Genomic DNA, 27,990 nt, shown 5'->3' with positions numbered 1-27,990 from the left:
GTGAATTGTTGAGACCAAGATTGGAAAAGTACAGGGACAAATAGCCAAACGAATGGAACCACATGAATTATGAACCAAAGACTGTGGAGCCCCCAGCTGGAGCAGGCCCTCTGGATAAGTGAGACAATTGAATAGCTTGAACTGTTTGGGAGGCATCCAGGCAGTGGAACTGGGACCTGTCCTTAGTGCATGAGCTGGCTGTTTGGACCTTGGGCTTACACAGGGACACTTTGTTCAGCCTGGAAGAGGGGACTGGACCTGCCTGTACTGAATCCACCAGGTTTAAATGAATCCCCAGGGGAGTCTTGGCCCTGGAGGAGATGGGAATGGAGGGGAGGGGCTGGGGGGAAGGTGGGGGTAGGGACGGGAGGGGGGAGGACAGGGGAACCCAAGGCTGATGTGTAAAATTAAAACACAAATATAATAAATAGCAAAAAAAGACTGTTTCTTTTCAATACCCTTACAAGAAAAAGACAGAGAAAGATTTGCCTTCATGGTACCTACTTATAATAATTCTCAACTGGTTAAGAGATATCAATGGAGGGTTCTCCCACAGGGAAAGTTGAATAGTCCAACCCTATGCCAATATTTGGACAATAGCCATTGGAAGAGATATGTAAAAAATTATCTTTGATTCTATTTTGATTCTTTAAAGGTTTCTTAAGGTATGAATTTTATACCAAAAATTATAGATATTAATATATATGTATTTTAAACTTTTCTTATAATATTAATGGTCATATAGAGTACTAACTAATTCTAGGAAAAAGGCTTCAATTAGCTGCTGTACATGTTTTTGTGTTCGAGTCTCTATCAGTTTTCTGCAGGAAATTACGACCAGGCCTAACATGGAATTTGAAGTCTCCAGAAAGATGATGGGCCCCACAACATTCCATGTGGACAATAATAATACCACTAAGCTGACAAATATCACCCACAGACCAGATTTGGACTACAACATACTCATAGCAATTTTGAAATAGCTAGCAGAGATTATCCAGTTTCACAGACTACTTGAACAAGGACTTGAGATAAGCCCTGAAATTTGGCATTATGCAGAGACTGGACAACAAATGATAAAGCTAACATGTAAAACTTGACAATTAGCCCAAAATTTTTCTTTTCAGAATCCCTTAAAGATGCCTTTGCCCATAACCAGCAGGAAGCAATTTTAAGAACACAATGCCCACATTCCCAAAGGGGTGGTGTGGGGGAGGTGGTTTTTGGTGTTTCTATGGGATTGGGATTTGGGATAATTTTCATTGTTTAGGAGGGTTGGTTACAAGTTGTTGTTAATGGTTAGAAAAAGGGCTAAGCAAAGGAGGTTAGATAGAATAGAGGGTAGATTATTGGATCTACTCTGAAAAGGAAAGTAAAGACAGGATATAGATATGATATAGATAAAAAGTTAGATTATTGAATCTACTTCCAAAAGACAATTACAGGTTTTTTTTTCTTTTTCTTTTATTTTATATAAGCGATTTTCTAGTCATTGTACATATCAGCCACAGATTCCCCTGTCCTCTCTCCTGCCACCCCCCAACCTTACCTGCCAGTCCATCCCCCATTCCCATCTCCTCAAGGCAACATCTCCCCTGGGGAGTCAGCAGAGCCTTGTATATTCAGCTGAGGCAGGTCCAATCCCCTCCTCCCTGCACCAAGGCTGAGCAAAGTGTCTCAGCATAGGCCCTAGATTCCAAAAAGCCAGCTCATGCACCAAGGACAGGTCCCAGTCCCACTGCCTGGGGCCCACCAAAACAGTTGAAGCTAATCAACTGTCTCACTTACCCAGAGTGCCTAGTCCAGTTCCATGAGGGGTCCCCAGCTATTGGTTCACAGTTCATGTGTTTCCACTACTTTGGATATTTGTACCTGTGCTCTTTTTTAATCATGGCCTCAATGTCTCTTGCTCATATAATCCCTCCTCTCTGTCCTCAATTGGATTCCAGAAGCTCCACAACAATTACTAGTTTTAAATACTTAACATTGGATTGGATTTTTATATATTGTATACAAATTATATATATTGAGATTGACTAGTAGTCATATTAGATAAGTTTTGAAGGTCAAGAAGAAATATATATTAGATAGACAGGTCATCATCAAATCCTTCAGAGATCTACAGAATATGACACTTAAAATGTTTTAATTAATTAGAATTTTTTTCTTTTTTATGACTGTGAGACATGTCAGCTTCTGGAAATACCAATCTTCTTCAGAGAAGATATGGGCATTGAAGAAACTGCATATTTTCATTGTGGCAAAGTTAGTCTGGACAACAAAGTGTCCTAGCATCAACTGATGACAAACAGGACAAAATGGACAGACAGGACACAAAACAAAGGACTACTGATTCTTGCCAAGATATGTGTGGTTATGGCTTTAACAACAGGTGTCCTCTGAGGTCAGGACAATATGGTGCCATTGCTGAAGTGGCCCTTGCAATCCAGAAAAGATACAGTTCCCCTTTCTTTGAAGGCAGCTGAACAGGCAGTGCACTGATGCTTCTGATGTGCAGTGGAACAGTAGCTGAAACAGATTTCTTGAAAGAGTAACTAGGATAACGGAGTCTAACACCTCAATGGTAGACTGGCATTTAATAAAAAAGATGAAGTCACAAGATAAAGCCACCCACAAGCCAAGAAGAATGTATAGCTGAATTCTAAAAACATCAACAATTTCCAGAATTTAAAATCCTGAATCACGATGGGACACTGGTGGAATTCAGGTTTATCTAGTACGTGGTCTACTTTCACTGAATGTGAGGTCGAACTGTAGGACTTCTTCACAATCCTACTTCACAAATGAGTCTGTCAGATACTCTAAGCCTATAGGCTGAAGGTGATGCCCCAATGCTGTGGAGAAACCTCGGGTGACTGTCCAGGCAGATGGATGTTCCTGTCATCTCACATTTTTTTTTGGAAGCCACCTGCTTGCACTTGCTGCTTTATTAGCTAATATTATTTCTTTCTTTGGTCTCTGAGGGAGTTGAAGATGAGATAGTTATAGTTAGAGTGAGTTAAAGATTAGAGAGTTATAGTTATAGTTAGTTTAAGATTAGAGAGTTATACTTAAAGCTTTCCTTGTTAAGAATTTCAGAAAAGAAACTCACTAAAGAGGTGTAAGTGTATAAATTTGAAAGACAATATAAGATAGTTCTCTGTAAGTAATATAATTTAGGATAGAAAGTGATTCAGGTACATTACTTACCAAAATAGGATAAATAATGGAATATTTTCCTGAGTTTGTCAAATGTAAATGGACTAGACATTGTTTAGGTATTTATTACTTATATATAATATATATAGTTATTGGACTTATTGTATATAGTCTTTCTTATATTAGTTATAACTTTTCTATTTTCTTTTTATTAGAATAAAAGTAAAAAATGTGATATTTTAATTGTGTTGAGATGCAATTTTATTTGTATGTTAATGAATTAAGTTTGCCTGGAGATCAGAGGTCACATAACAAGATCACATAGTGAGCCAGGAATAGCAGTCAGGCAGTGTTAGCCCACACCCATAATCCAATCACATGGCAGCCAGAGTCTCTGTGTGGTCAAGGACACAGCCAAGTGTAATAACTTCAATCCCAGTACGAACCATAGAGACCTAGAAATCTGTATAGACAGGCAGTGACGAGGAAGTCAAGTGGCTGAGCTTAGAGCCAATGAGAAGGCAGAACAGTAAGGCAATAAAAACACAGGTTACACAGGAAGAAGCTCTCTCTGGGGAAGAGATGGCAATGAGGTGGTAAGATAAGGCTAATTGTGGCTCTTTGCTAGTTCTCTGATTTCTTTGGCTATTACCTCTGAATTTGGCTCTGTGTTTCTTATTTAATAAGATTGTTTAGAAATTTGTCTACAGATGAATGCTGGTTTATTTTCAGGGAGTTACAGGTCATTTTCCAGAATTGACCATGGGGGTGGTGCTCAAAGTTTCTAATAAAGTAAATGTTTAACAGACTGGATTACAGGATAAATCTTAGCAGAATTTTTTTGGTTACCTGGTAGAAAACAGGTCACTCCCTGATACCAACAACAGAACAAATCACAGTTCTATAACTGGTGTGATGTGAAGATGGGCATATTAAGAAGAGTTCAAGAACAACCCTATTTAGTGTGTTTCTGTGATGCATAACTTTATTTAAGTATTTATATACCCTGGGTGTAAGCATTTCTGCTTCCCATTGGAGACAGTCATTCAGCCACAATGGCCTTTCAGGATCTCTTGAATCAAGTCGGAAGCATGGGGAGATACCAGATCCTTCAGATGGCTTTCCTTCTGATTTGCAATGTCATGGTGATTCCTCATACTGTTTTGGAGAACTTTACTGCAGCCATCCCTGGTCATCTCTGCTGGGTCCATATCCTTGACAATGACACTGTCTCTGACAGTGAGAGTGAAAGCCTGAACCAAGATGACCTCCTGAGGATCTCCATCCCACTGGACACCAACATGAAGCCAGACAAGTGCCGTCGCTTTGTCCAACCACAGTGGCATCTCCTTCATCTGAATGGCACCTTCTCCAGTGTGACAGAGCCAGACACAGAGCCCTGTGTGGATGGCTGGGTATATGACCAAAGTATGTTCCTCTCCACCACAGTGACTGAGGTAAGTGGCTTCAATAATATCAACCCCTCAGTGAATTCATTACTATAGTTTGGCAATAGCACAAATAGTATATATTATTGGAACTTATTTACTGCCTGATAAATTGCAAGAGTCTTACTCAATAATTTTAATGTCTCAAACATAAAGATTTGTGTTTCTGATCCTTTTGTTCTAGTAATGAGCTCATGTTAAGAAGTAATATTTAGAAGAAAATTAGACAACAGACCATTTAGCAAAATAACAACAGCAGCTTCTTCCTCAGGACCTATATACTTATAAGTCATGGGATTCTAAGTGGCTTTACATTATCAGGCATGACTTTCTTCCTCTGTAGAGGGCTTCAAATCCAATCAGAAATGGTTGTTTTCATATAACAGTCATGACACTATTGCACCTGCAACTATGCTGTCATGTAGGTTGGTATTGCAGTGTGTAGGGTAAAGTGCTAGATAAGGCCATTGACCGCTTTTCTCTGCCTACAGTCTACATAGCAACATCTGCAACTATGAAAGGTAGCCAACAAGGAGAAAGTGTCTAGTTTGGTTTGACAGTGTTTTCTATGTTATACAAAAAAAAAAAGTGTGGTGTCTTCAGGAATAGGGTCTTAACATTTAGTTACTGTACATATCCATGAGCAATAAATAGTAACAGCCTGTGTACTTTTGGAGGGCTGTGGGACCTACTGAACAGTAACTCCTATAACATTATTCCTTATGCCTGGCACTGGGAATGCTGCTTAACATCCAAGGACTTTTTGGAGCATCACTGTTCAACCAAGTATTTTACTTTCTTTCAAATTCCTTATTTTAAATTATATTTTGAAATTAGCTTACTCAACAGTGAATTTTCATAACATTTTACAGACAACCTTCAGAGAGATGTTGGAGGGAGGTGTTGGAGGGAAGAATGAGTATGATGGAAGTGATGTGATTATATTTTAGTTTAAAAATTTTAAGAACAATAAAAAGAATTTGAAAGATGAAAAAACATCCTCATACATGAACTCACAGAAATAGTGGTTATTTGCACAATACCAGCACAAGATCAAGCCAACCAAAATTCCAGCATAGATTGGAGCAGAACTCAGAAGGCCCCATTCCTAGCTGAAGATCTATTAGGAATTGATGGTTGCTAGAGGAGGGACTATTACCCTACTTTAGAGGAATGATCAGGACTAGGTTGCCTATGCTCCAGTGTACATACAGGCAACATTAAGCAAATAGTAGACTATAGAAAAAGGACATGAAGTTTGGAAAGGGGTGTGTTCAGGAATTTCAGAGGTAGTTGTAGGGGTTATAAAGGTTGGATAATATCATAGTGCTTTGTATACATGCATGAAATTTCAAAGAATAAATTAAATAATAATCAGAAAATATATGTAAAAGACATAATTCTTGTGTGTCTAATTAGTTTAACTGCCCAAGTGTTGTGACAAGCAAGCACTATTCAGATTTTATTTAAAATTTAAAATATATAGGAGGTTGTACAAAGCCACAGTTGTGGCTAAATATGTAGGTCTATGACAGAATGCATCTGCAGCACTTGTGAGGACCAAGATTCAGTACTCAACACTGCAAAAAATTCCCAGTAGTTCACATTTTTTTTATAGACTAGTACACTGCACTCATGCAAAAGTTTATAAATAAATAAGTTAAACAAAAACAATGATCAGGCTCTAGTTGTGCTGTACTCTGAGAGGAGTCATAGAGGAGGCTATGCATGGATGAATAGGAACTGGTATAAAAAAAATTAAGGTTCATGAATCTTGAATTCTAGGGTAACTGTAGATGAATTTCTAAACAGTCTTATTAAATAAAGAACATGGATCTAAATATACAGGGTGAGCAATGAAAGATCAGAGAAACAGAACAAGCCATATCCAACCACACCTTGCCAAATCCTCAGCTGATCTTGTTTCCTCAGACTGAAATCCTCTGAGTCCTCACCCAAATGGATCTCAGCTGAACGTCTGCTAAAAGTTAAAAGCTAAAAAGGCTCTAGTTCCTGGTCCTCATAACTTATATACCTTTCTGCTTCCTGCCATCACTTCTTGGGATTAAAGGCATGTGCCACTATGCCTGGCTGTTTCCAGTGCGGCTTTGAACTCACAGAGATCCATTTGGATCTCTGCCTCTGGAATGCAAGGATTAAAGGTGTGTCCACCACTGCCTGAACCTATGTTGAATATGATGACTGTTCTGTCTCTGACCCTCAGGTAAGTTTTTTTTGGTGCACAATATATCAACCACAGGCCACATTTGAGAACTTCTTAGCACAGGTTAAAAGTTACTACTATAACCTATATAACTACAGAAAGACTACTGGGAGCAGATTTATTAAAGCTATAACTGGATAGGAAATGATGAAAAGGGAAGGTGAAGAGGAAGATGGGTTTAGTGGAATGGAAAGCTCATGTTGAATAATTTGGAACAAGTTACAGTGACAAGCTGTCATGCTGATTTCCTTCTCTTCCAGTGGGACCTGGTGTGTGGATCTCAGGTACTGGGTTCAGTGGCTAAATTCGTATTCATGATTGGAAATTTGGTAGGAAGTTTCCTAGGTGGCCAATTATCAAACAGGTGAGTGTCTGTGCTATAAATTTCTCTGTACATGTGAGTATTTTCATCATCTGTAACTCATACACTCAGGAAACAGTAACTGCAGATTATGTTGCACTGGGTGTACCTTTGACACTAGAAATGATGAAACATGGGCAGACATTTCAGTTGGCATTTAAAAGTCTGTGTGTTGTGTTGACACAGAACTAACATCCCATTAAACATTGAAGAGGTCAAAATGATTAAGAGACAAAGAAAAACATGGTTTAGAAAAATGAGAAAATTTAACCACAAGGATTATACAAAATGCTTCCTGTGTCTTCTTTTTAACAACTGCATTACTTTGTCTTTTCCTCAGGTTTGGGAGGAAGTTAACCCTCACATGTTCTTTATTTCCAATGGCCATCACTGGGACCTGTGCAGCTCTGGCTCCCACCTTCTTCATCTACTGCTTACTTCACTTCCTGAAAGGGATTTGGATCTCAATCATATACCCGAATACTGTGATGCTCAGTAAGTCAAAGCTTTTGATGGACATTGTTCAAGCTTTTGTTGATGTGGATGTCCTTCCCACCATTAGGAGAAATCAAGATTCATTTTTCTTTCCTTTCAGTGATAGAATGGACAAGCCCTAAATTCAAAGCCCTGGTGACAACCTTGACAATATGTGCTTCCAGTTTTGGAAGAATAGTAATGACAGGCCTGGCACTGGCATTTTGAAACTGGCACCACCTCCAGCTGGTAATGTCTGTGCCAATATTTTTCTGCCTTATACTCGCAAGGTATGAGCTTTCTTTCCTCCTCTGTGTTTTGCAATCCTGAGATGACCATGTCCATTAAATCCGAACATAAGAAATGCATTTGTCACTGTCTCTGTGAGCTTATATATGTGTCAGTCCTGTTGTATCTGGAAGACAATGTTTCATTGTATCATTGCTCCTCTGGGTGATACAATTACAGGAAAAAATTATTCATGGGTTCTTCATTTAGGGAACAGACATATGATGAATAAATATTCTCTACAGCCTAACAAGAAATTTGGAAATTATCGGGAGAAACATCCTTCACATTCTAGTTCTATGACCTCCATTAAAACCTGTATCCTAGTGAGGGGGACAGATCAATGTGACTCCAGGTCTTCATTCTAGAAGTGCAGATGCTCTGCATGGTTGAATCATTTCCTGTTGTCCTAGGCAACATTCCTCATGATATCAGATTATACATTTTGTTAAAACTGAATAACTTATAGGTATTCATTTTAACACAACTATTCAAGAATAAATTTAGTATAGAAAATGACTTCTTGAGAATTTATGAACAATATCTTCTTGAGTAGGTGGCTGTCAGAGTCAGCAAGATGGCTGATTGTAACCAACAAACCCCAGAAGGGCTTACAGGAACTTAGAAAAGTTGCATGCAAGAATGGAGTGAAGAATTCTGGAGATGCCCTAAGCATGGAGGTGAGCATAATGCAAGCTTGTTGTGACATAAAGGAAACACAAGCTTGACATGTGTATGAGTTAGTGCCCAGGAAACAATGTGCCATCATTAAATCATTCAAAGAGGACTTTGTAAAACAAAATCCTTCATTGATGATTTCTTTCACTTTTAAACTTTTTATTAGCATATATAAGTTGTACATAATGCATTAAGACTGAAATTTTATATGTGCATATACTGCATTGATTTATTTATACCCACTCATTATTACCAAACCTAATGATTCTCATATACTTCTTAACTAGTCCTATTTCTACCTTCTTGTATCCTAGTCTCATACACATGTCAAGCTTGTGTTTCCTTTATGTCATAACAAGCTTTCCAGAACCCGGAAAAGCAACTGAGGTATACACAAAGATATTTCAGGGACCACACAAAACCCTTCACTGAGTTTTTACAAAGGCTGAACACAGCTATAACAAAAGCTGTATCAGATAAAGAGTTAAGAAAAGTATTAACTGAGTCCTTGGCATTTGACAATGCTAAAGCAGAATGCAAAAGAATACTTACACCATTAAAGATCAGATCAGCTCCTTTGGAAGAATGGATTCAGTATACTAATAGTGTTGAATCTCTTAACTACAGTAATGAGGCTTGGATAGGAGAGATAAATCCCAGAGGTGAAAGAAGGCCCCATGGTACCAAATGTTTTAAATGTGGTACACCAGGTCATATAAGTAAAAACTGTACATGGGGTAATCCTAGAAGTAATACTCCTTCTATGAATAGCCTAAACAGGAGACCCCAACCACCTCCTGGATTATGTAGAAGATGTGGCAAAGGCCGACATTGGACCAGTGAGTGCAGATCAAAAATAGATATACGAGGCAACCCTTTACTGGCTGGAAACACCTCAGGGGGCCTCTTGCAGGCCCCCAGATCAAATGTGATAAGAACATTCCCAGCCACTGTGGAAGAAATTCCTCTCCAGGACAACTGAATAAACCAATGCCTACTGTAAAAACCGATACTGCAATGGATGATAAAACAGCTCTGATAGATGAATCACAGGTTACAAAGAGCACAATAAAACAAATATTTTGACAGACTTCCATAAATGAACAAAGACCAAAGCTTAGAATTCGAATTAATGGCTTGGTTCTGGAGGGCATGGTAGACACAGGTGCAGATGTGACTGTCATTACACCAAAATCATGGCATCCGAATTGGCCTCTTCAAGAGGTAGATGTCCAACTTTTAGGAATTGGACATCTCAGATAAAACAGAGCTCGAGATAGGTTGACTGCATAGGGCCAGAAGGACAGAGAGGAAGGCTGAAGCCATATGTAGCAAATGTAGCAGTAAATCTATGGGGCCCAGATCTGTTACAACAGTGGAATACCCAGATTAAAATTCCTACACTCTCAGAAAAGGAATGCAGGCCAATGCATGTTTCTAGGAATAATATCATAACATGCTATAAAAAACAGTCACCAACCATTCAGGCTGTACACAAACAGAGCACAACTGCTGTTGAACTCTCAGAAGTACCAACTGCCTTACCTTTAAAATGGCTAACTAATAAACCTGTCTGGGTTGGACAGTGGCCTTTGACAAAAGAGAAGCTACAAGCTTTAGAACAGCGGGTTCAAGAGCAGTTAAATGCTCAACACATTGAAGAATCTACCAGCCCTTGGAATTCTCCTGTATTTGTTATTTTTTTTTTTAAAAAAAAAGTCTGGTAATTGGAGAATGCTGACAGATTTGAGAGCTATTAATAAAGTAATTCAGCCAATGGGCTCCCTACAGACTGGGATGCCCTTGCCCTCTCTGCTACCCAAAGAATGACCTATAATAGTTATTGACTTAAAAGACTGTTTCTTTACCATACCCTTACAAAAAAATGATAGAGAAAAATTTGCCTTCACAGTTCCTAATTACAACAATTCTCAGCCAGTCAAGAGATATCAATGGAAGGTCCTCCCACAGGGAATGTTAAACAGCCCTACCTTATGCCAATACTTTGTGCAAAAACCATTGGAGATAATTCGTGTAAAGTTTCCACAATCCATAATTTATCACTATATGGATGATATCCTATTATCAGATCCAAAGTTAGACACATTAGAAAGTATGTTTGAAGAAGCAACTGCAATTTGCTCCTGAAAAAATACAAAGAGGAGATTCTATTAATTACTTAGGATATAAGATAGAGCTACAAAAAATTAGACCCCAAAAGGTACAACTGAGGAGAGATCGATTGAAGACTCTTTTTTTAAAAAAAAATTTTTTTACTTATTTATCTATAATGTATACAGCATGTATGACTGCAGGCTAGAAGAGGGCACCAGATCTCATTACAGATGGTTGTGAGCCACCATGTTGTTGCTGGGAATTGAACTCAGGACCTCTGGAAGAGCAGTCAGTGCTCTTAACCTCTGAGCCATCTCTCCAGCCCCGATTGAAGACTCTTAATGATTTTCAAAAGTTGTTAGGAAGCATTTCCAACTTATTGGGTATCATGGGAATACCCAAAGATGGACTACAAAATTTGGCTAATACTCTAGAAGGGGACAAAGAATTAAATAGTCCTAGAGAATTATCAGCCGAAGCTGAGAAGGAATTGGCTCTAGTAGAAAAGACAATTCGAGAAGCACATGTGGATTGTGTGGATCCAGAACTTAAATGCATTCTTGTCATATTCCCCTCCAGACATTCCCCCACAGGTATTTTGATGCAGAGGGAAGATATTATATTGGAATGGATATTCCTACCACGCAAACAAAATAAGAAATTAAAGACTTATATTGAAAAGATCTCTGGTTTGATTCAAAAAGGTAAATTAAGACTTTGCCAGTTGACAGGAATGGACCCAGCAGAAATTGTAGTACCTTTAACTAATGGGGAAATTTCATCACTATGAAAAGATAATGAATACTGGCAGAGAGCCTGCAGTAACTTTTTGGGAGAGATTAACAACCATTATCCCAAAAGCAAGAGAATAGAATTCATAAAGAAGACTGAATGGGTCCTTCCTCACATTGTACAACAAAAGCCAATTTCTGCAGTCCTCACATTCTAGACTGATGCAAACAAATCAGGGAAAGCAGGATACAAATCAGGAGACTTAAGTAAAGTGGTACAAAGTCCATACAGCTCTGTACAAAAGGCAGAACTGTATGCCATTCTTATGGTACTGATCGACTTCACAGAACCCCTCAATATAGTCACTGACTCTCAATATGCAGAGAGAGTTGTTTTACATATTGAAACTGTTGAATTTATTCCTGATAATATAGAATTAACTTCATTATTCATACAATTGCAGGAAATCATCAGAAAAAGGGAACATCCTATATATATAACACATATCAGATTCCATATAGGTCTGCCAGGACCTCTAGCACAAGGTAATGATGAGATTGATCAGTTACTGATAGGTAATGTGCTAGAAGCCTCAGAATTTCATAAGAAACACCATGTAAATAGCAAAGGTTTGAAGAAGGATTTCTCCATTACTTGGCAACAAGCTAAGGATGTTGTGAAAAAAATGTCCTACTTGTTCCTTCTATAACCAAACTCCATTACCTGCAAGGAGCAATCCAAAAGGTATACAAAGAAATGAAATTTGACAGATGATGTGTTTCATTTTGCAGAATTTGGAAGATTAAAGTATGTACACCATACCATTAACACCTATTCAGGATTTCAGTGGGCAACTCCTATGAGTTCTGAAAAGGCTGATTCTGTGATTACACACCTATTAGAAGTTATGGCCATCATGGGAATACCTGTACAAATTAAGACAGACAATGCCCCAGCATATGTCTCCAATAAAATGAGACAGTTCCTTGCTTATTATAATATAAAGCATGTTACAGGTATACCACACAATCCCACAGGCCAAGCAGTCATAGAAAGATCCAATCGAACTTTAAAGGATATGCTAAATAAACAGCAACAGGTAACAATGACTTCTAGAAATAGATTGCATAGTGCTTTATTAACCTTGAATTTTCTCAATGCTGATGAGAAAGGAACAACAGCTGCGGAGAGACATTGGATGACAGAAAAAACTCCTGAGCTAAACCAAATGGTTTATTTCAAAGATGTGTTGACCTCAGAATGGAAACCTGGATATGTCCTACACTGGGGAAGGGGTTTTGCTTTTGTTTCCACAGGAGAAGAAAAGCTATGAATAACAACAAAGTTAATAAAAATTCGATTCGAACAGGAGAAATCCCTTGATGAGGAGAAGTAAAGATCATCCACCAATGTGACATCTCTTCAAGTTGTAAGAAAAATTTAACAATCAAAGGTTGGGGTAGGGTTCTGTTTTTGTCTTTCCAGGATAATGGAAATACCCATCTTCCAGAAATCATAAGGCCTCGGATATCCAGATGTTTATAGCAGAAAGAAAGAATCTATTAGTACCAATCTACACAGGGTAAAATATCACTGTCTAACATCTATATCTCTATCAATCTAGAATAGTTGTGGTTCCAATTCAATTATAAACCAAGCTGGCTTTGGAGATGGAATTGGCTTGCTCCTTCTCTAAACCCAAGCATATTGATAAAAGAAAAGGTTGAGAGATTCTTCAGTCCCATATCAGAAGAGCCCTCTGATGTGAGACAGAAGGAAACCAATTATAAGAGACCATTGTCTTCAAGATTCTAATTCTATCTATGCTTACTCTTGATTTCTCGGAATCCTTTCTTACATGTCATGTCATCTTTAAATCCAAACCTACCATTCTGATAAAAAATAAGTTTTTCCAATAGCAATCTCTGAAGTCTCCAGAAGGAAAATGGGACCCCAACAACAACAACTCTACCCAATCCAGAATGATGCCATGGTAATCATCATCATACTACACTTCTTGCCAGAATTTCAGACAATCTTACCCATTACTCTGAGAGTTGCTGCAGAATCTACAGTTAGTCTAACTGAGATTTAACTATCTGAGCTTTCTCACAGTACCCAACAGAGATACCATTGCTCCCTAAACAGCAGGAAGCAGTTCTAAGATAACAACGCCCCTTCTCCCTAAGGTTTCATATTTCTCAGGGTTATGGATGATGGTTCTAGGGTTGGGGGTGAAAGAAACTGTTAAACTCAGTACTCTCCTTAAGGAAAGAAAATATGTCTCAAAAAAAAGGGAAAAGAAGAAATGGAATGGATAGGTATAAGATATTATGGTAGACTATCATATACATTAGTAAACAAATTTAGTAAAATAGCAGCCTTAGATAATTTACACTGTAATTTTCACTGTTATGAATTCTTATATGTTGATACAAATACAAACTTTTTATATCCCTATTTAAGATAATTTGTATATTGATACAAATACAGAACTATGTTCGTTATAATGTACACATATTTTTACTCTTATTTGAAATATTTGTATATTGATACAAATGTAAATTTATGTCTGTCATACTGTATGTATGTTCAACTTCTGTTTAAGATATTCTGTATACTGATATATATTTAGGATTATTATCATGTTGCATATTGCACTATACATTTCTACCTCTTTTAAAGATATTTTGTGTATTGTCACAATTTTAAAGTCATTGTCCTTTTACTGTACATTTGCTTACAAACTGTTTGCCTTGTTTACATGAAGCCTTAGTCCTTAGGTTGTTTAGGTAGATAAGACTTATAGATTTATTGTCACCTATGCTTGTCATCTCTATAATTATGTTAGTTAGGTTATCCAGATTTATAAATACATAGGTCGATGGACAGGTAATCTTCAAACACTTCATGGACCTAGAGAATATGGCATTTAAATAATTTAGAATTCTGTTGATGTGAGAGACAATTGCTCCTGGCAGCACCAATTTGATCCCAAGAGAATGTTGGGCTTCTAAGACATTTCCATTTGGAAGTTTGTCTTCTTGGCACAAAATGGCCTACTGGGCAAAGAACTGCCCTTGCTTCAACTGCTGACAGTACAAATGCTGTCCTTTCTGGACAAGCAGGACACAAGGAAAGCGACCACTATATATAATATCTTAGATAGAATATATTAAGTATTAGACTCAGGTTCTTTAGGATAGGACACCTTTTGGAATGATCTTTGTAACATGCCACCTGCCCACGCTCTAGACTTCCCTGGATTTTAGTGTGTGTTTTTTGCTTGATATTGTTTGCACTTATTCTAATTCCAACTTATCTAGGTCATTATCCCTCACTACTCCTGGACAATATTTGATAACCATTTCTTTGTATATAGTCTTATATTAGGTTAGAACCTTCTTATTTAGACAAAAGGGGGAGATGTAGTGGGTAGCCATTCCAGCCTTGGCCTGGAAGCTCCAACCCCCATTGAGGCTTCAGTAATGGTCACGCCCACAAGGCAGGGCTGAGGGAGGATGTTCAAGACTCAGGATCAAGAGGAGAGGTTCCTCTTGGTTCCAGGATCCTGGACGCTGGAAGCAGAATGAGCAGAGTTCTCCAGAGAACTCTGCCGGACTGTGCCATACCTTTCCCAGACCCTGCAACCTATCCCTTCATGTCTAAGTTACCCCACAAAATAAACCTCCCTTTTAACTACATGGAGTGGCCTTAATTTCACTAATAGACAAGTTCCTCAATACTATAGGGGGCCATCTTCCCTTAGCTCTGATGTATACCTCAGAAAGGTTGTCATGGCTGACTCTTTCATTGGGTTCTAGTCCTGGCCATTTGGCTGCAGTATATTAAGGGCCTCTGTGAAGCAGTGTACAACAACAGAAGGATTTCTGGAGGAAAGCTACTCATTTCCTGTGGCCAGTAAGGTATGTGGGGAAAGGAGCATGAGGAGGGATAGGGGGATGTAAAGAAGAGAAGAAGAGAAAGAGGAAAATGACAAGAATATAAAAGTGGAATGGAGACAAGAACCAAACACTCTCTTCAAAGGTGTGTCCCGGTAAGCTGCAGGCCTCCAGAAACACCCCTGTGGTGGTTTGAACGAAAATGGCCCCCTAAAGGAGTGGCTCTGTTAGGAGCTTTGTTGGAGCAGATGAGGTATTGTTGGAAGAAATGTGTCACTCAAAGAGACATACTTTGAGGTCTCCAATGTGCTCTAACTGCTCCCAATGTCACAGTCCACTTCCTGATGCTGGAAACAAGTAGGACTCTCAGCTCCTTCTCCAGCACCATGTCCCACCATGACAATAATGTACTAAACACTGAATTCTAAGTGAGCCACCCAATTAAATGTTTTCCTTTATAAGAGTTGTCATGGTCATGGTGTCTATTCACAGCAATAAACACCCTAACTATGAGAGAAGTTGATACCAGGGACTGGGGTATTGCTCTGATAGGCCTGACCATTCTTTAGTTTGGAGGAATTTGGACTTTGGTACTTTGGGTGGGAAAGCAGTGAAATGCTTTAAGCACTGCTCAATGGTCCACACTAGTAAGAGTATGGAAGACGGTAGTACTGAGAATGATTTAAACTGACAGGGGTCTGGCTTGATATGCTTCACAAGAGAAGAATTTTAGTATGTTCCCTAGAAATCACTCTTGTAATAGTTTGGTGAAGAATGTGGCTGCTCTTTTGCCTTTGTCTGAAGAATCTGCCTGAGGCTAATGTGAAGATTTTTAGAATAGTTCTTTTGGCAGAAAAAAAATCTCAAAACAGCCTAGCACAGATTTTGTTGTGAGATTATTAGTGGTAACTCTAACAAAGATATATAATGAAAAGTGGCAAGCTGAGCAAATAAAAAAATAAAATGTACATGTTAAGAAAAGAGACCCAGGAACAGGAATAGAGCTAAATCCTGTATTTAAATGAATAAGATAATGGAATAAAGGAAGTGGTGACTTCAGGCCAAGATCCCATCTAGCAGATTCCCTACTTGTGAAAAGGAATTAAAGAAAAGCCTAGAGCCAGGTGAGGTGGTACATGTATGTCTTTAATACCAGCACTGGGAAGGCAGAGGCTGGTAGGTCTCCCAGTTTGAGGCCAGCCTGATCTAGAGATCCAGTTTCAGGACTGCCACCCTTAGGCAGTAAAGGACAGAAAGCTAGTAAAGATGTAATTTTAACGAGAGGGGCATGTTCCAGCCACAGTAATAAGTAATACTTAGCAACTTTGGCCACATGGTTTAGGATTTAGAGTTAAGGATAGAAGAAACAGGTTATAGAATTTGCCCCTTAGATTAAGGAAAACCGGTGAGGCCAGGCATGTGTCAAGGATGTCCCTGAATGGAGAACTAGAAAGGCCAGTGCATAACACTGTGCAGTTGAAGCCTGGCTTGCCCTGGAGAACCTGAGCTGTTAGAGATGCCAGAGTTGTGGGATACCTGCTGAGGAGAGCTGCTAATGGAGAGTGGAGCCAACCCAAGAGAAAAAAGTATGTTGCACTCAACAAAGATGAAAGGAATTGGAAAACTGAAGAACATTTTGAAATCAGACATGTAGATACAGAGTGTAGAGGTTGTCCAACTGGTTTTCTGTCTTGCTTTGTTCCAGTATTTCCTCACCATACTGCCTTCCCTCCATTTTAGAATGGTAATGTATATCCCCTTCCACTATAAGTTAAAAGTATGTGATCATTTTTTTATTTTGATTTTACATAGGATTACTGTTAAAAGATTGTATCAATCTCAGAAGAGACTTTGAATTTTAGACTTCTGAATAAGTTTGAGACTGTTATAGACTATGGGAACTGTGGTAGTTTGAATGGAATTGGCCACCATAATCTCATAGGCTGTGGCACTATTAGAAGGTATGACTTTGTTGGAGTGGGGATGGCCCTATGGAGGAAGTGTGCCCCTGTGTGGTGGAATTTGAGGTTTCCTTTGTTCAGGATGCTGCCAGTATCTCAGTCAAATTCTGGTTGCCTGCAAGATGTAGGACTCTCAGTTACTCCTCCATGACCTCGACTGCCTGCATGCTGCCATGCTCCCTGTCATGATACTAATGGACTGATCCTCTGAAACTGAAATTGAGACATCACAATTAAATGTTTTCCTTGTAAGAGTTGCCATGGTTATGGTGTCTCTTCACAGCAATAGAAACCATAACTAAGACAACCTCCAACTTATAAAGCTTATTAGTTCCCTTTCAAAAGTACTAATACCAAGGACCAATTCTTCTACAGACAAAATTATGAGAACCTTATCCAAACTGTAACAAAACAATAGATTAGGTTTAAAAACCTAGATCTTCCACAATTTATAGAAGGATAAATTGATGTAGTAAGAATAATAAACAACATTTTTGAAACACCTTGAAGAAGATTCAAATTTATCTAAAATTGATAATACTATGTTAGTCTGTTTTCATTTGTATTGAAAAACTAATGTGAAAGAGTTACCCTATAATAGGGCAACAATTCTCCCACTAGACACCAGAAACTAACCAATAAAAAGCCCAGAGTCAGAAATGGATTCTTTTGGAATTTTGAGTTGGTGAGGTTCCAGAGACCCCCAATCATTACATTACAGGCTGATGCCATTGCTTTTGCCAGTAAGAACCTATTTCTGATGATACCACATGCTTGAGTCATAGTACATGGCAAAATGAAGCAAGTTGATTGGCCTGGAAGTTTCATCCATACTGGCTAGCTTTCAAAGGACTGGACGGTGCTTTACAACTATCAGAAGAGAAAAATAATCAACAATTTTACATAGCTGTAAACCCTGCAAAGTAAAAGAATGGCTGGCCTAGACAGACATGTTAACTAGTGTAATCATGGCAGAAACATCAGAGGAGTAATTAAGTACTTTGTTATTTGATTTAAGGTTCATAGAGATGCAGAATCTGGTACCTGGAAGACAATAACTCGGTCAGTCAGTGGCATCCAGATGTGTGATCTGGTATAGTTGATGCACCAAAGGTCCCCAAAGGCCGGAAGGAGGATAATTCTTCAGTCTGGCAAGATCCACCACCCAGTCAGATCCTGTGTTCCATCTTGGGAATGGGCCTGGTCCTCTTCCTTCTGGGGGTAGATGGGTTGGAGATGGAGCTGTGGAAAGGCAAGGATCAAGACAGAAATGGGATCCACAGGCATCTGTGTTGCTTGTTGGACATCCTGATCTACCCTCCAATTTCTTTGACTTCAGGTGTGTTGGCTGTTTAATGTCCAGTCCAATAGATGACTGCTGCCTCCTTGGGGAGCCAGGCCACTTCAAGAAGACATAGAATTTCCTCTGTTTTTAACACTTTTTCCTTCAACAATTAATAAGCCTCTCTCCTTATAAATCATGACATGGACATGAAGGGTAGCAAAGACATACATGCTTTCTGTGTGTTTACTCATTTGTCCTTTCCCCAGTGAGTGAGAGCGATTTGAGCTGAGTGCCCTGTGGCAAGGCTAGTGCCCATTTGGCGATCCATTAGATACTTTACTGCTTCCCCCTGATTTCCCAAATCTATTGATGACCAGACTGATTCCATGGATAAAATGATCAGCCTCTACCTCACACAAGGAAGTGTTCCAGAGATCTAGGCAACTGGCCTGAGAAATGCCCAGCAAGTCCTCACAATCATGGAGAGGGACATCAGAATTGTCATCAGGCATCAATGTCATAGGGTTGAGATTCTGTACAGCAGTAAAATTCGGATGGGGCTGCTTAAGTAAGAGACTCTAATATTGAGTGATGTGGCATTCCAGCCATTGGCCCCTCATAAGAGAGTTTCCACAGTATGGGGACCCACTAGAGTGAGATTCTAGTCTAAGGTGAACATTTCAGCTTCCCTTACTAGTACAGTGGTTAAAGCTATGACATGCAAACAGGATGATCAACTATAGGTCACTGGATCCAGACACTTGGACAGATATGTTATGGGTCTCTGTCAAAGTCCCAGGGTCTGAGTTAAAACACCCTATGCAATGAACAAGTTCTATGGATGAAAATGTACAATGATTTAGTGACATCTGGTGTGACAAAAGTAGGAACTCAGGAGAGAGACAACTTTAGTTCTTGAAAAGCTTGTTCCTCGGTTGCAGTCCATTTCAAAGGCTGGTCTCGGGTAGAGGCAGAATAAAGAGGATGAGCTATTTCAACCAGCCCATGAGTACAGAGTCTGCAATATCCTGAAGCCTCCCCCTCCTGCAGAAACTCACATACTTGATTCTTGGTTTGGGGAGTGGGGATCCAAAACAATGGTTTCCTTCTGAGCAGCACTGAGAGTTCTCCTACCAATTCTCCTACCTTGAGCAAGCTTGTATCCCAGATAGGAGACTCTGTCTAACAGAAATGAGCCTTTTATGGAGGCAGCATATCCCAATATCTGCAGCAAATGGAGTAAGTCCTTAGTAAAAGGCTGTCTTTGTGACTGAGAATCCTATGTCAGTCTGAGTAATGTAAAATAGCCTAGTATTGTTTCTATATGTCATAATTATATAGCTTAAACAGAAATCATAATGTTGATATGGATGTCCAAAATTATAAAACACACTACCAAAGGGCTGTGGCAGGAATCCCACAGATGTTCTTACTAGGGAGGCACAGCAGTGGCCCCTGAGAAAGTTACAGATAGAAAACAGCTGGTTTCCACAGCCAGGGACTCTACAGCTATGCCAGGTGGGCTCCCCATCAGGGAGTCACACACATGTTGGGTCGACTTGCCAAACACTGGTTGTCACCTGCTGTATACTTCCATGGCCCTCAGCTCCAGGAAGTGAATGAGTGTGAGAGAAAGTCAGTTTTCTTAGGGGTGGTCCACAGCTGTGTTTCCCATACTACAGTAGATAGCCTGACGTGCACGTACATGTGGACAACACTGATTCCACTCAGTAGGATCTGAGTACATCTACAAAAGAAGTTCTGAAAACTCATTGCACTTTTGCTTGTTGGAGTTGAGACCTTGGGTCTCTTCCAGGACTAAGGACCTTTGTTCACAGCTAGTTTGGGGGGGGGGGGGAATCTGCTCATAAATGATTAACCCAACTGTGATCTCCAGATCTCTTTAGATGTTAAAAAAAAAATCCTTTGACGATTCAGAATGCTCACAGCCACAAATGTTAGCAAAGGAACTACAAAAGTGGACCCTCAATCATAGTGCCAAATTTCCTTCCCCTCCCTCAGAGTGTTGGTACCAGCCCCAGGACAAAAGCAAAAGAATCTTGCAGGAAATTAAAGATGCCTTTCTCTGCTGGAGAGGGCTCCAGACATTACTGTCAGTGCAGAGAGACCCAATAGCAAAGTGGGAAAGATTTTTTTGGATTAAAAAAAAAACACTAATAATCTCTGATATTAACAGAGATGGAGTCAGATAAGAAGTGTGTCATTCACCTGCACCTGAACCTTAGCCCATGTGAGAACTCTGAGAATGATTGAATTGGGATAAAATTGAGAGTTGTTTCAGGCCTAAATCTTATCCACTCCTTCACTGCTGATAATGCTATGACACAGGAGTGAAAGTTATTTGAAATTAAACTGCACAATAATAAAAACAAAATAAAAGAAATACCTGATGTTTAGGGAGAGATGAAAGGAAGGACCCAAGAAGAGTTGGAGGGGTAGTAAGAGGTGGATTTAATCAAAACAAAACAGTTATATATGAAGAAAAAGTGTAGTGTTTAAATACAAACTAATGGAATAATGACATGGACCATAGCAGACCAGCTCCCACAATCAGCTCAGGGTAATAAGAGGAATGCCGCAGAGTAGTGAGGGATAGGAAACTTTTTTATCTGAGGGTATTTAGGAATATGTTTTAATCTATCTCTGACTAGTGAAATAAGGAAACACACATGCTTTCTAATGACAACTTTCTCTTTTACTTCATCTTAAGAATACATCTGACTCTGTCTCCACACAGCTACATATCTCTACACTGTTGCATACATCTCCATATACTTATATACATACATCTTTTCACATGGCTATACATCTTTCTTTACATACATTTCTCTTGTACATATCTTTCCTATATAGCTTCATTTTTCTTGCCTCCACACAGCTTCAAATCTCCACACAGTCACAGCTAAACATCTCATTTGCATAGCTCTCTCACTGTATAGCAGTGTACACAGTTGCTAGGCATAGCTCCGCTACATACTCTCTCACATCTTTCTTTTACATTATTCACTCACTCTTTACTCACTCTTTCACCCACTCACTACCTCACACTTCTTTCATGCTCCTTTTTCTTCATCTCTCACTCAGTACACCACACACACACACACACACACACACACACACACACACACACACCTCACTCACATTCTACAGCAGCTCACACACAGCTTTACGTAGCCATCTCTCTCCACACTGCTGCTGCTGCTCCCTCATAGCCAAACTCTTGACAATTTTAAGTTACATTTTCAGACCTTACCCATTCTCAAAACACAAGAAAAGTCACATAGTTTCTATTAGAATAGTAATGTCACATTGACCCATGCACCTAGCTCTAAGTTGGTGAAGAATCACAGACAATGAGTAAATGGTTGGCTGAACCTTGAGCCTATAGCATCAACTGAGGCTGAGACTATGTGCAAAAAGTCAATTACTGAAACTCTTCCCTGAGACAGAGCCCGCCAGCACCTGATTAGACTAAGAGGGGAGTCTTTATCCTCATACCAAAACACTCCATCCCCTAGGCTATGGGCCCAGGGGCACAACCCTGCACCCCTATACCACCACCCATTGCAATCCCAGTTTCAGGCCAGTTGGCAAGCCGACCTCCTGCAGACAGGTCTGCCGCAGACCACCCAGAGGGAGACCACCACTGCGGGAGAACCAGGGAGAAGGCTCAAGGAGAAGTCAGGAATCGGCGAGGAGAATGACAGACAGACACATGTGTTGATGTGCTGCTGCAATTTTACTTCTGTATAGGCAATGCTTATATACTTTTACAATCGAGGAACTTGGCAAGGGGTTACATCAGGCCATTATTTTTTACAATTACTCAGAATCAGCAAGAAACAATAACAAGAGACATCCATATCTATTTTTGTGTATCACTTCCTCAGCGGGAGTTCACCGTGGCTATTGTCTGAGGGCATGATCTCAGAATTTTGTGAAATCTGTCTCGCGCCAGTGACCACATCTGTGGGGAGCCAAACTCTTGCCAGTCTGGGTTATATTTTACTATCATATGCCCATTTGCTTTCCAAGCCGTTCTTTTTCCCTCATAATTTACCCATCTGTTCCCAACTTCATCATAACTTCCTGTATATGGGAGCGGCTCTAGGTAACTTCCACTTTTGGGGGTCCACCTAGGGGCTGTCCACCAGCTCCCTCCTAAAAAGTACTGTGTATACCCCCCGGGAAGTGTGTGCTGAGGAATTTTCTCTAACTCTTTCTCTCTAGAAGGGTCTGGCACGCTATGTTTATTCCCTCGTAACATTTTTATTTTTTACTTTCATTTTTGGGCTCTCTGGCTGTTTCTGACAAGGGCTCGCGCTGCTCTACTCTAAACAGGAACGACCCCAGAGATGTATTTGAGGAAGTCTTTTGAGCTTCCTTATACACTGACTGGTCTGATAAATGGAGGTGCTCCGGGTACAGGGTCATCTGGGTCAGTCATGTTGGTGCCGACCTGTACTGGTCGTGCTATTAACTGGAGAAGACACAGATAAGACATACAGAGAAAGATCATGATTAGTGCCAACAAGATCTGTCATCAAGGCCATTTCGTTCTCCAGGGCTTCCTGGGATCCTCAGGCTGCATGACGATCGCTGATAGTGGGGGAACCGCTTGAGGCCACGCTCCAGGAAGCTCTAACCTCAACCCTTCAGCTGCTGGGCCCCAGCGCAGCGGCATACTTGCTACAGCTACACAGGTGTCACAGCTGTGGGCGTAGCACAGGTCAGACTACCACCATCCCCCATCAGACCCTGTAACCCAAAAGCCCCACCTCCCCCAAATCCCACCCACCCTCCAAGACTGCAACTGTTCCCTGAGACAGAGCCTGCCAGTGCCCAGCTGAACTAAGGGGTGAGTTTTTGTCTAGGTGGGGCCCAGGGTCACAACCCTGCACCCTACACTACCACTCACTGCAGTCCCAGATTCAGGCCAGTTGGCAGGCAGAATTCTGCAGACAGGTCAGACTACCACCATCCCCCATCAGACCCTGTAACCCAAAAGCCCCACTTCCCCATATCCCACCCACCCTCCAAGACTGCAACTGTTCCCTGAGACAGAGCCTGCCAGTGCCCAATTGAACTAAGAGGTGAGTCTTTGTCTAGGTGGACTCCAAGGGCACAACCCCCCACCCCACTACCACCACCCATTGCAATCCCAGTCTCAAGCCAATAGACAGGCCTCCTACACACAGGTCAGACTACCACCATCCCCCAATCAGACCCTGTAACCCACAAGCCCCACCACCCCCAAATCCCACCCACACTTCAAGACTGCAACTGTTCCCTGAGAAAGAGCCTGTCAGTGCCCAATTGGACTAAGAGGTGAGTCTTTGTCTAGATGGGGCCCAGGGGCACAAACCTGCACCCTTACACACCACCCATTGCAATCCCAGTTTCAGGCCAGTTGGCAAGCCGACCTCCTGCAGACAGGTCGGACTACCACCATCTCCCATCAGACCCTGTAACCTAAGCCCCACCTCCCCCAAATCCCAGCCACCCTCCAAGACTGAAATTATTGGTGAGTCTTTATCCTCATACCCAAACACCCCAGGCCCTAGGCTTTGGGCCCAGGGGCACAACCCTGCGCCCCTACACCACCACCCATTGCAGTCCTAGTTTCAGGCCAGTCAGCAGGCAGACCTCCTGCAGACAGGTCAGACTACCACCATCCCCCACAAGACCCTGTAATCCATAAGCCCCACCCCTCCCAAACCACCCAAGCACCAAGATTGCAGCTACTCCCTGAGACAGAGCTCACAAGTGCCAATTAGACTAAGAGCTGCTTCCTGAGACTAGACCGACAGCACCAACTAGACCAAGAGCTCCCACTGGACCCAGAGAATTGACCAGACCAAGAGAGGCTCCCTCAGACACAGACACTGCTTCCACCAAATGGAGAAAGAGATGGGTAGACGCCAGTGCAAAAATACAGTCAACAACATAAAAACTAATCTGGTTCCATAAGAACCTACATCAGAAAGACCTGAACATCTCAACACAGAAGAAACAAAAGAAATCGAACTTAAAAATGACCTTAAGAAGATGATAGAGCTGGACCAGAGGTGAGTGTCTGGGGTCACACCCAGAGAGGCCCACACCTAGGTCCCAGCCCTGGGAACCAGCCATTCTGGGGAAGACCTGCCCAACTTGGCCCCAGGTTCTGTCCATAGGGCAGGACCCCCCAGCCCCACCGGGAAGGTTCCCCCTCTCCAAGACCCTACAACCTCCACACTCTGCCTCCACACCCATCTGCCTGAGACCCCAGCCACTTCCGGAGACTTAGAAACCAGCCCCCAGCTTCCATCCTGCCCAGAAACTCCCATCTGGACCAGAGGTGAGTGCCTGGGGTCATAGTCAGAGAGGCCCCCCGCCTCTAGGTCCCACCCCTGGGCACCAGCCATCCTGGAAAGACCTGCCCAACTTGGCCCCAGTTTCTGGCCATTCAGCGGGCCCTGTGGGAAGGCTCCCCTTTCCTAAGACTGCAGGCAGACCCTGCAATCTCCACACCCTGCCCACACCCATCTGCCTGAGACACCAGTCACTTCCTGAGACTCAGAGACCAACCCCCAGCTCCCATCCTTCCCCGGAACTCCCATCTGGACCAGAGCCCCCAGCTACCATCCACCTCAGAACTCCCATCTGGACCAGCGCTTCCATCCTGGCCCAGAACTCCCATCTGGACAAGAGGAGCTCCTATCTGGACAAGATAAGGAGACCCCAGGGACTTCCTGAGACTCAGAGTCCAGCCCCCAGCTCCCATCCAGCCAGCACTCTCATCTGGACCAGAGCTCCCATCTGGTCCAGAGCTTCCATCTGGACCAGAGAGAGGCACCCTAAATCTGTCATCTCTGTCTGGACCAAGTGCACTGATAAGACCAAGAACGTATCCATGAGGAGATGGGCAGACGTCAAAGCAGAAGTACATACAACAAAATGAAGAGCAATATAGCATCACCAGAACGTAGCCCTTCTCCAACATCACGGAATGGAAGAAGAAGAAGAAAACAACCTTATAAGTAACATCATGAAGAGGCTAGAGCCTTATATAGAAGAAATCAAAAATAAAGTGGAGGAACAGACAAACAAAAAATGGGAAGAACGCTATAAAAAACTAGAGGAAAGGACAAATAAAGCAGAAGAAAACAATAAGCCCTGAAAGAAAATCATGAAAGAGCAATGAAATAGACGAGGGAAACAGTCCAAGACCTGAAGAGGGAAATAGAAAAAATGAAGAAGACACTAGCAGAAGGAATGCTGGAAATAGAAAATCTGAGTAAACAAACAGGAACTTCAGATGCAAGTATAACCAACAGAATGCAAGAGATGGAAGAGAGGATCTCTGGTGTTGAAGATATGGTAGAAGAAAAAGATTCATCAGTCAAAGAAAACACTAAAACCAACAAAGTCATGACCCAAAATGTCCAAGAAATTTGGGACACCATGAAAAGACCAAAGCTATGAATAATAGCGATAGAAGAAGAAGAATAACAACTCAAAGGCACAGAAAATATATTTAACAAGATCATAGAAGAAAACTTTCCCAACTTAAAGAAAATGCCTATGAAGATAGAAGAAGCCTATAGAACACCAAACAGACTAGGCCCCCAGAAAAAGTCCCCTTGCCACATAATAATTAAACAACTAAATGTACAGAATAAAGAAAGAATATTAAGGGCAGCAAAGGAAAAAGGCCAAGTGACTTATAAAGGCAAACCCATCAGAATAACACCCAATTTCTCAATGGAGACTTTGAAAGCCAGAAGGACCTGGACAGATATAACGCAGACACTAAGAGACCATGGATGCCAGCCTAGACTAATATACCCAGCAAAACTTTCAATCATCATAGATGGAGTGAACAAGACCTTCCAAGACAAAACCAGATTTAAACAATACTTATCCACAAACCCAGCCTTACAGAAAGCACTAGAAGGAAAATTCCAACCTAAGGAAGGCAGATACACCCTCGAACACACAGGCAATAGATAACATCACAGCAGTAAACCCCAAAGAAGAGAAGTACACACACACTACCACCAAAAAATAAAAATAATAACAGGAATGAACAATCACTGGTCATTAATATCCCTTAATATCAATGGACTTAATTCACCTATAAAAAGACACAGACTAACAGAATGGATACGAAAACAGGACCCATCTTTCTGCTGCATACAAGAAACACACCTCAAATTCAAAGATAGACACCTCCTAAAAATAAAAGGCTGGGAAAAGACTTTCCAATCAAATGATCTTAAGAAGCAAGCTGGTGTAGCCATCCTAATATCCAGCAAAATAGACTTCAAACTAAAATCAATCAAAAGAGTTGATGAAGGACATTGCATACTAATCACAGGAAAGATCCACCAAGATGAAGTTTCAATTCTGATCATTTATGCCCCAAATACAAGGGCACCCAAATACGTAAAAGAAACATTACTAAAGCTCAAATCACATATAAAACCCCACACATTAATAGTGGGAGACTTCAACACCCCACTTTGACCTCTGGACAGATATGCCAAACTGAAACTTAACAGAGAAATAATGGACTTAACTGATGTTATGACTCAAACGGACTTAATCGATATCTACAGAACATTCCACCCGAACAAAAGAGAATATACCTTCTTCTCAGCACCCCATGGAACCTTCTCTAAAATCGACCACATACTTGACCACAAAGCAAATCTCAACAGATACAAAACAATTGGAATAACCTCCTGTGTTCTATCAGACCACCACGGTTTAAAGTTAGATTTCAACAACAACAACAACAACAACAAAAACCTACAGAAAACCTACAATCTCATGGAAACTGAATAATGGTCAACTGAATCACCAATGGGTTAAGGAAGAAATAAAGAAATTAAAGACTTCCTAGAGATCAATGAAAATGAATACACTACATACTCAAACTTATGGGACACTATGAAAGCAGTGCTAAGAGGGAAATTCATAGCACTAAATGCCCACATAAAGAAGTTGGAGAAATCTCACACTAGTGACTTAACAGCACACCTGAAAGCTCTAGAACAAGAAGAAGCAAAGTCTCCCAGGAGGAACAGACGCCAGGAAATTATCAAATTGAGAGCTGAAATCAATAATATAGAAATAAAGAGAACAATACAAAAAATTAATGAAACAAAGAGTTGGTTCTTTGAGAAAATCAAAAAAGTAGACAAGTCTGTGGTGATATTATATTTATAAAATGTGATTTTATTTGTATATTAATAAAGTTGCCTTGGGGTCAGAGCAAGCCATAGCAGAAGCTGGGCAGTGGTGGTGGTGCACGCCTTTGGGAGCTCAGCACTTGGGAGGCAGAGCTAGGCAGAT

The 27,990-nt window shown here is 40.8% G+C and overlaps 1 protein-coding gene across 2 annotated transcripts in view; it reads left to right on the top strand.

The window, feature by feature from the left end:
- The first annotated feature begins 4,214 nt into the window (after nt 1–4,214).
- The window catches only part of LOC118594502 (solute carrier family 22 member 19-like), a 703,508-nt gene continuing 679,732 nt past the window's right edge, over nt 4,215–27,990 (top strand). For both annotated transcript variants that reach the window (XM_036204425.1, XM_036204435.1), the window contains exons 1-2: nt 4,215–4,616; nt 7,092–7,195. In XM_036204425.1, coding sequence (XP_036060318.1) covers nt 4,215–4,616; nt 7,092–7,195 — 506 coding nt within the window. The remainder of the gene's footprint in view (nt 4,617–7,091; nt 7,196–27,990) is intronic.

The sequence above is a fragment of the Onychomys torridus genome, chromosome 1, assembly GCF_903995425.1.
Source record: "Onychomys torridus chromosome 1, mOncTor1.1, whole genome shotgun sequence".
Taxonomy (NCBI): Eukaryota; Metazoa; Chordata; class Mammalia; order Rodentia; family Cricetidae; genus Onychomys; species Onychomys torridus.
The sequence above is the reverse complement of the archived record's forward strand: the minus strand, read 5'-3'. Positions and strand labels throughout refer to the sequence as shown.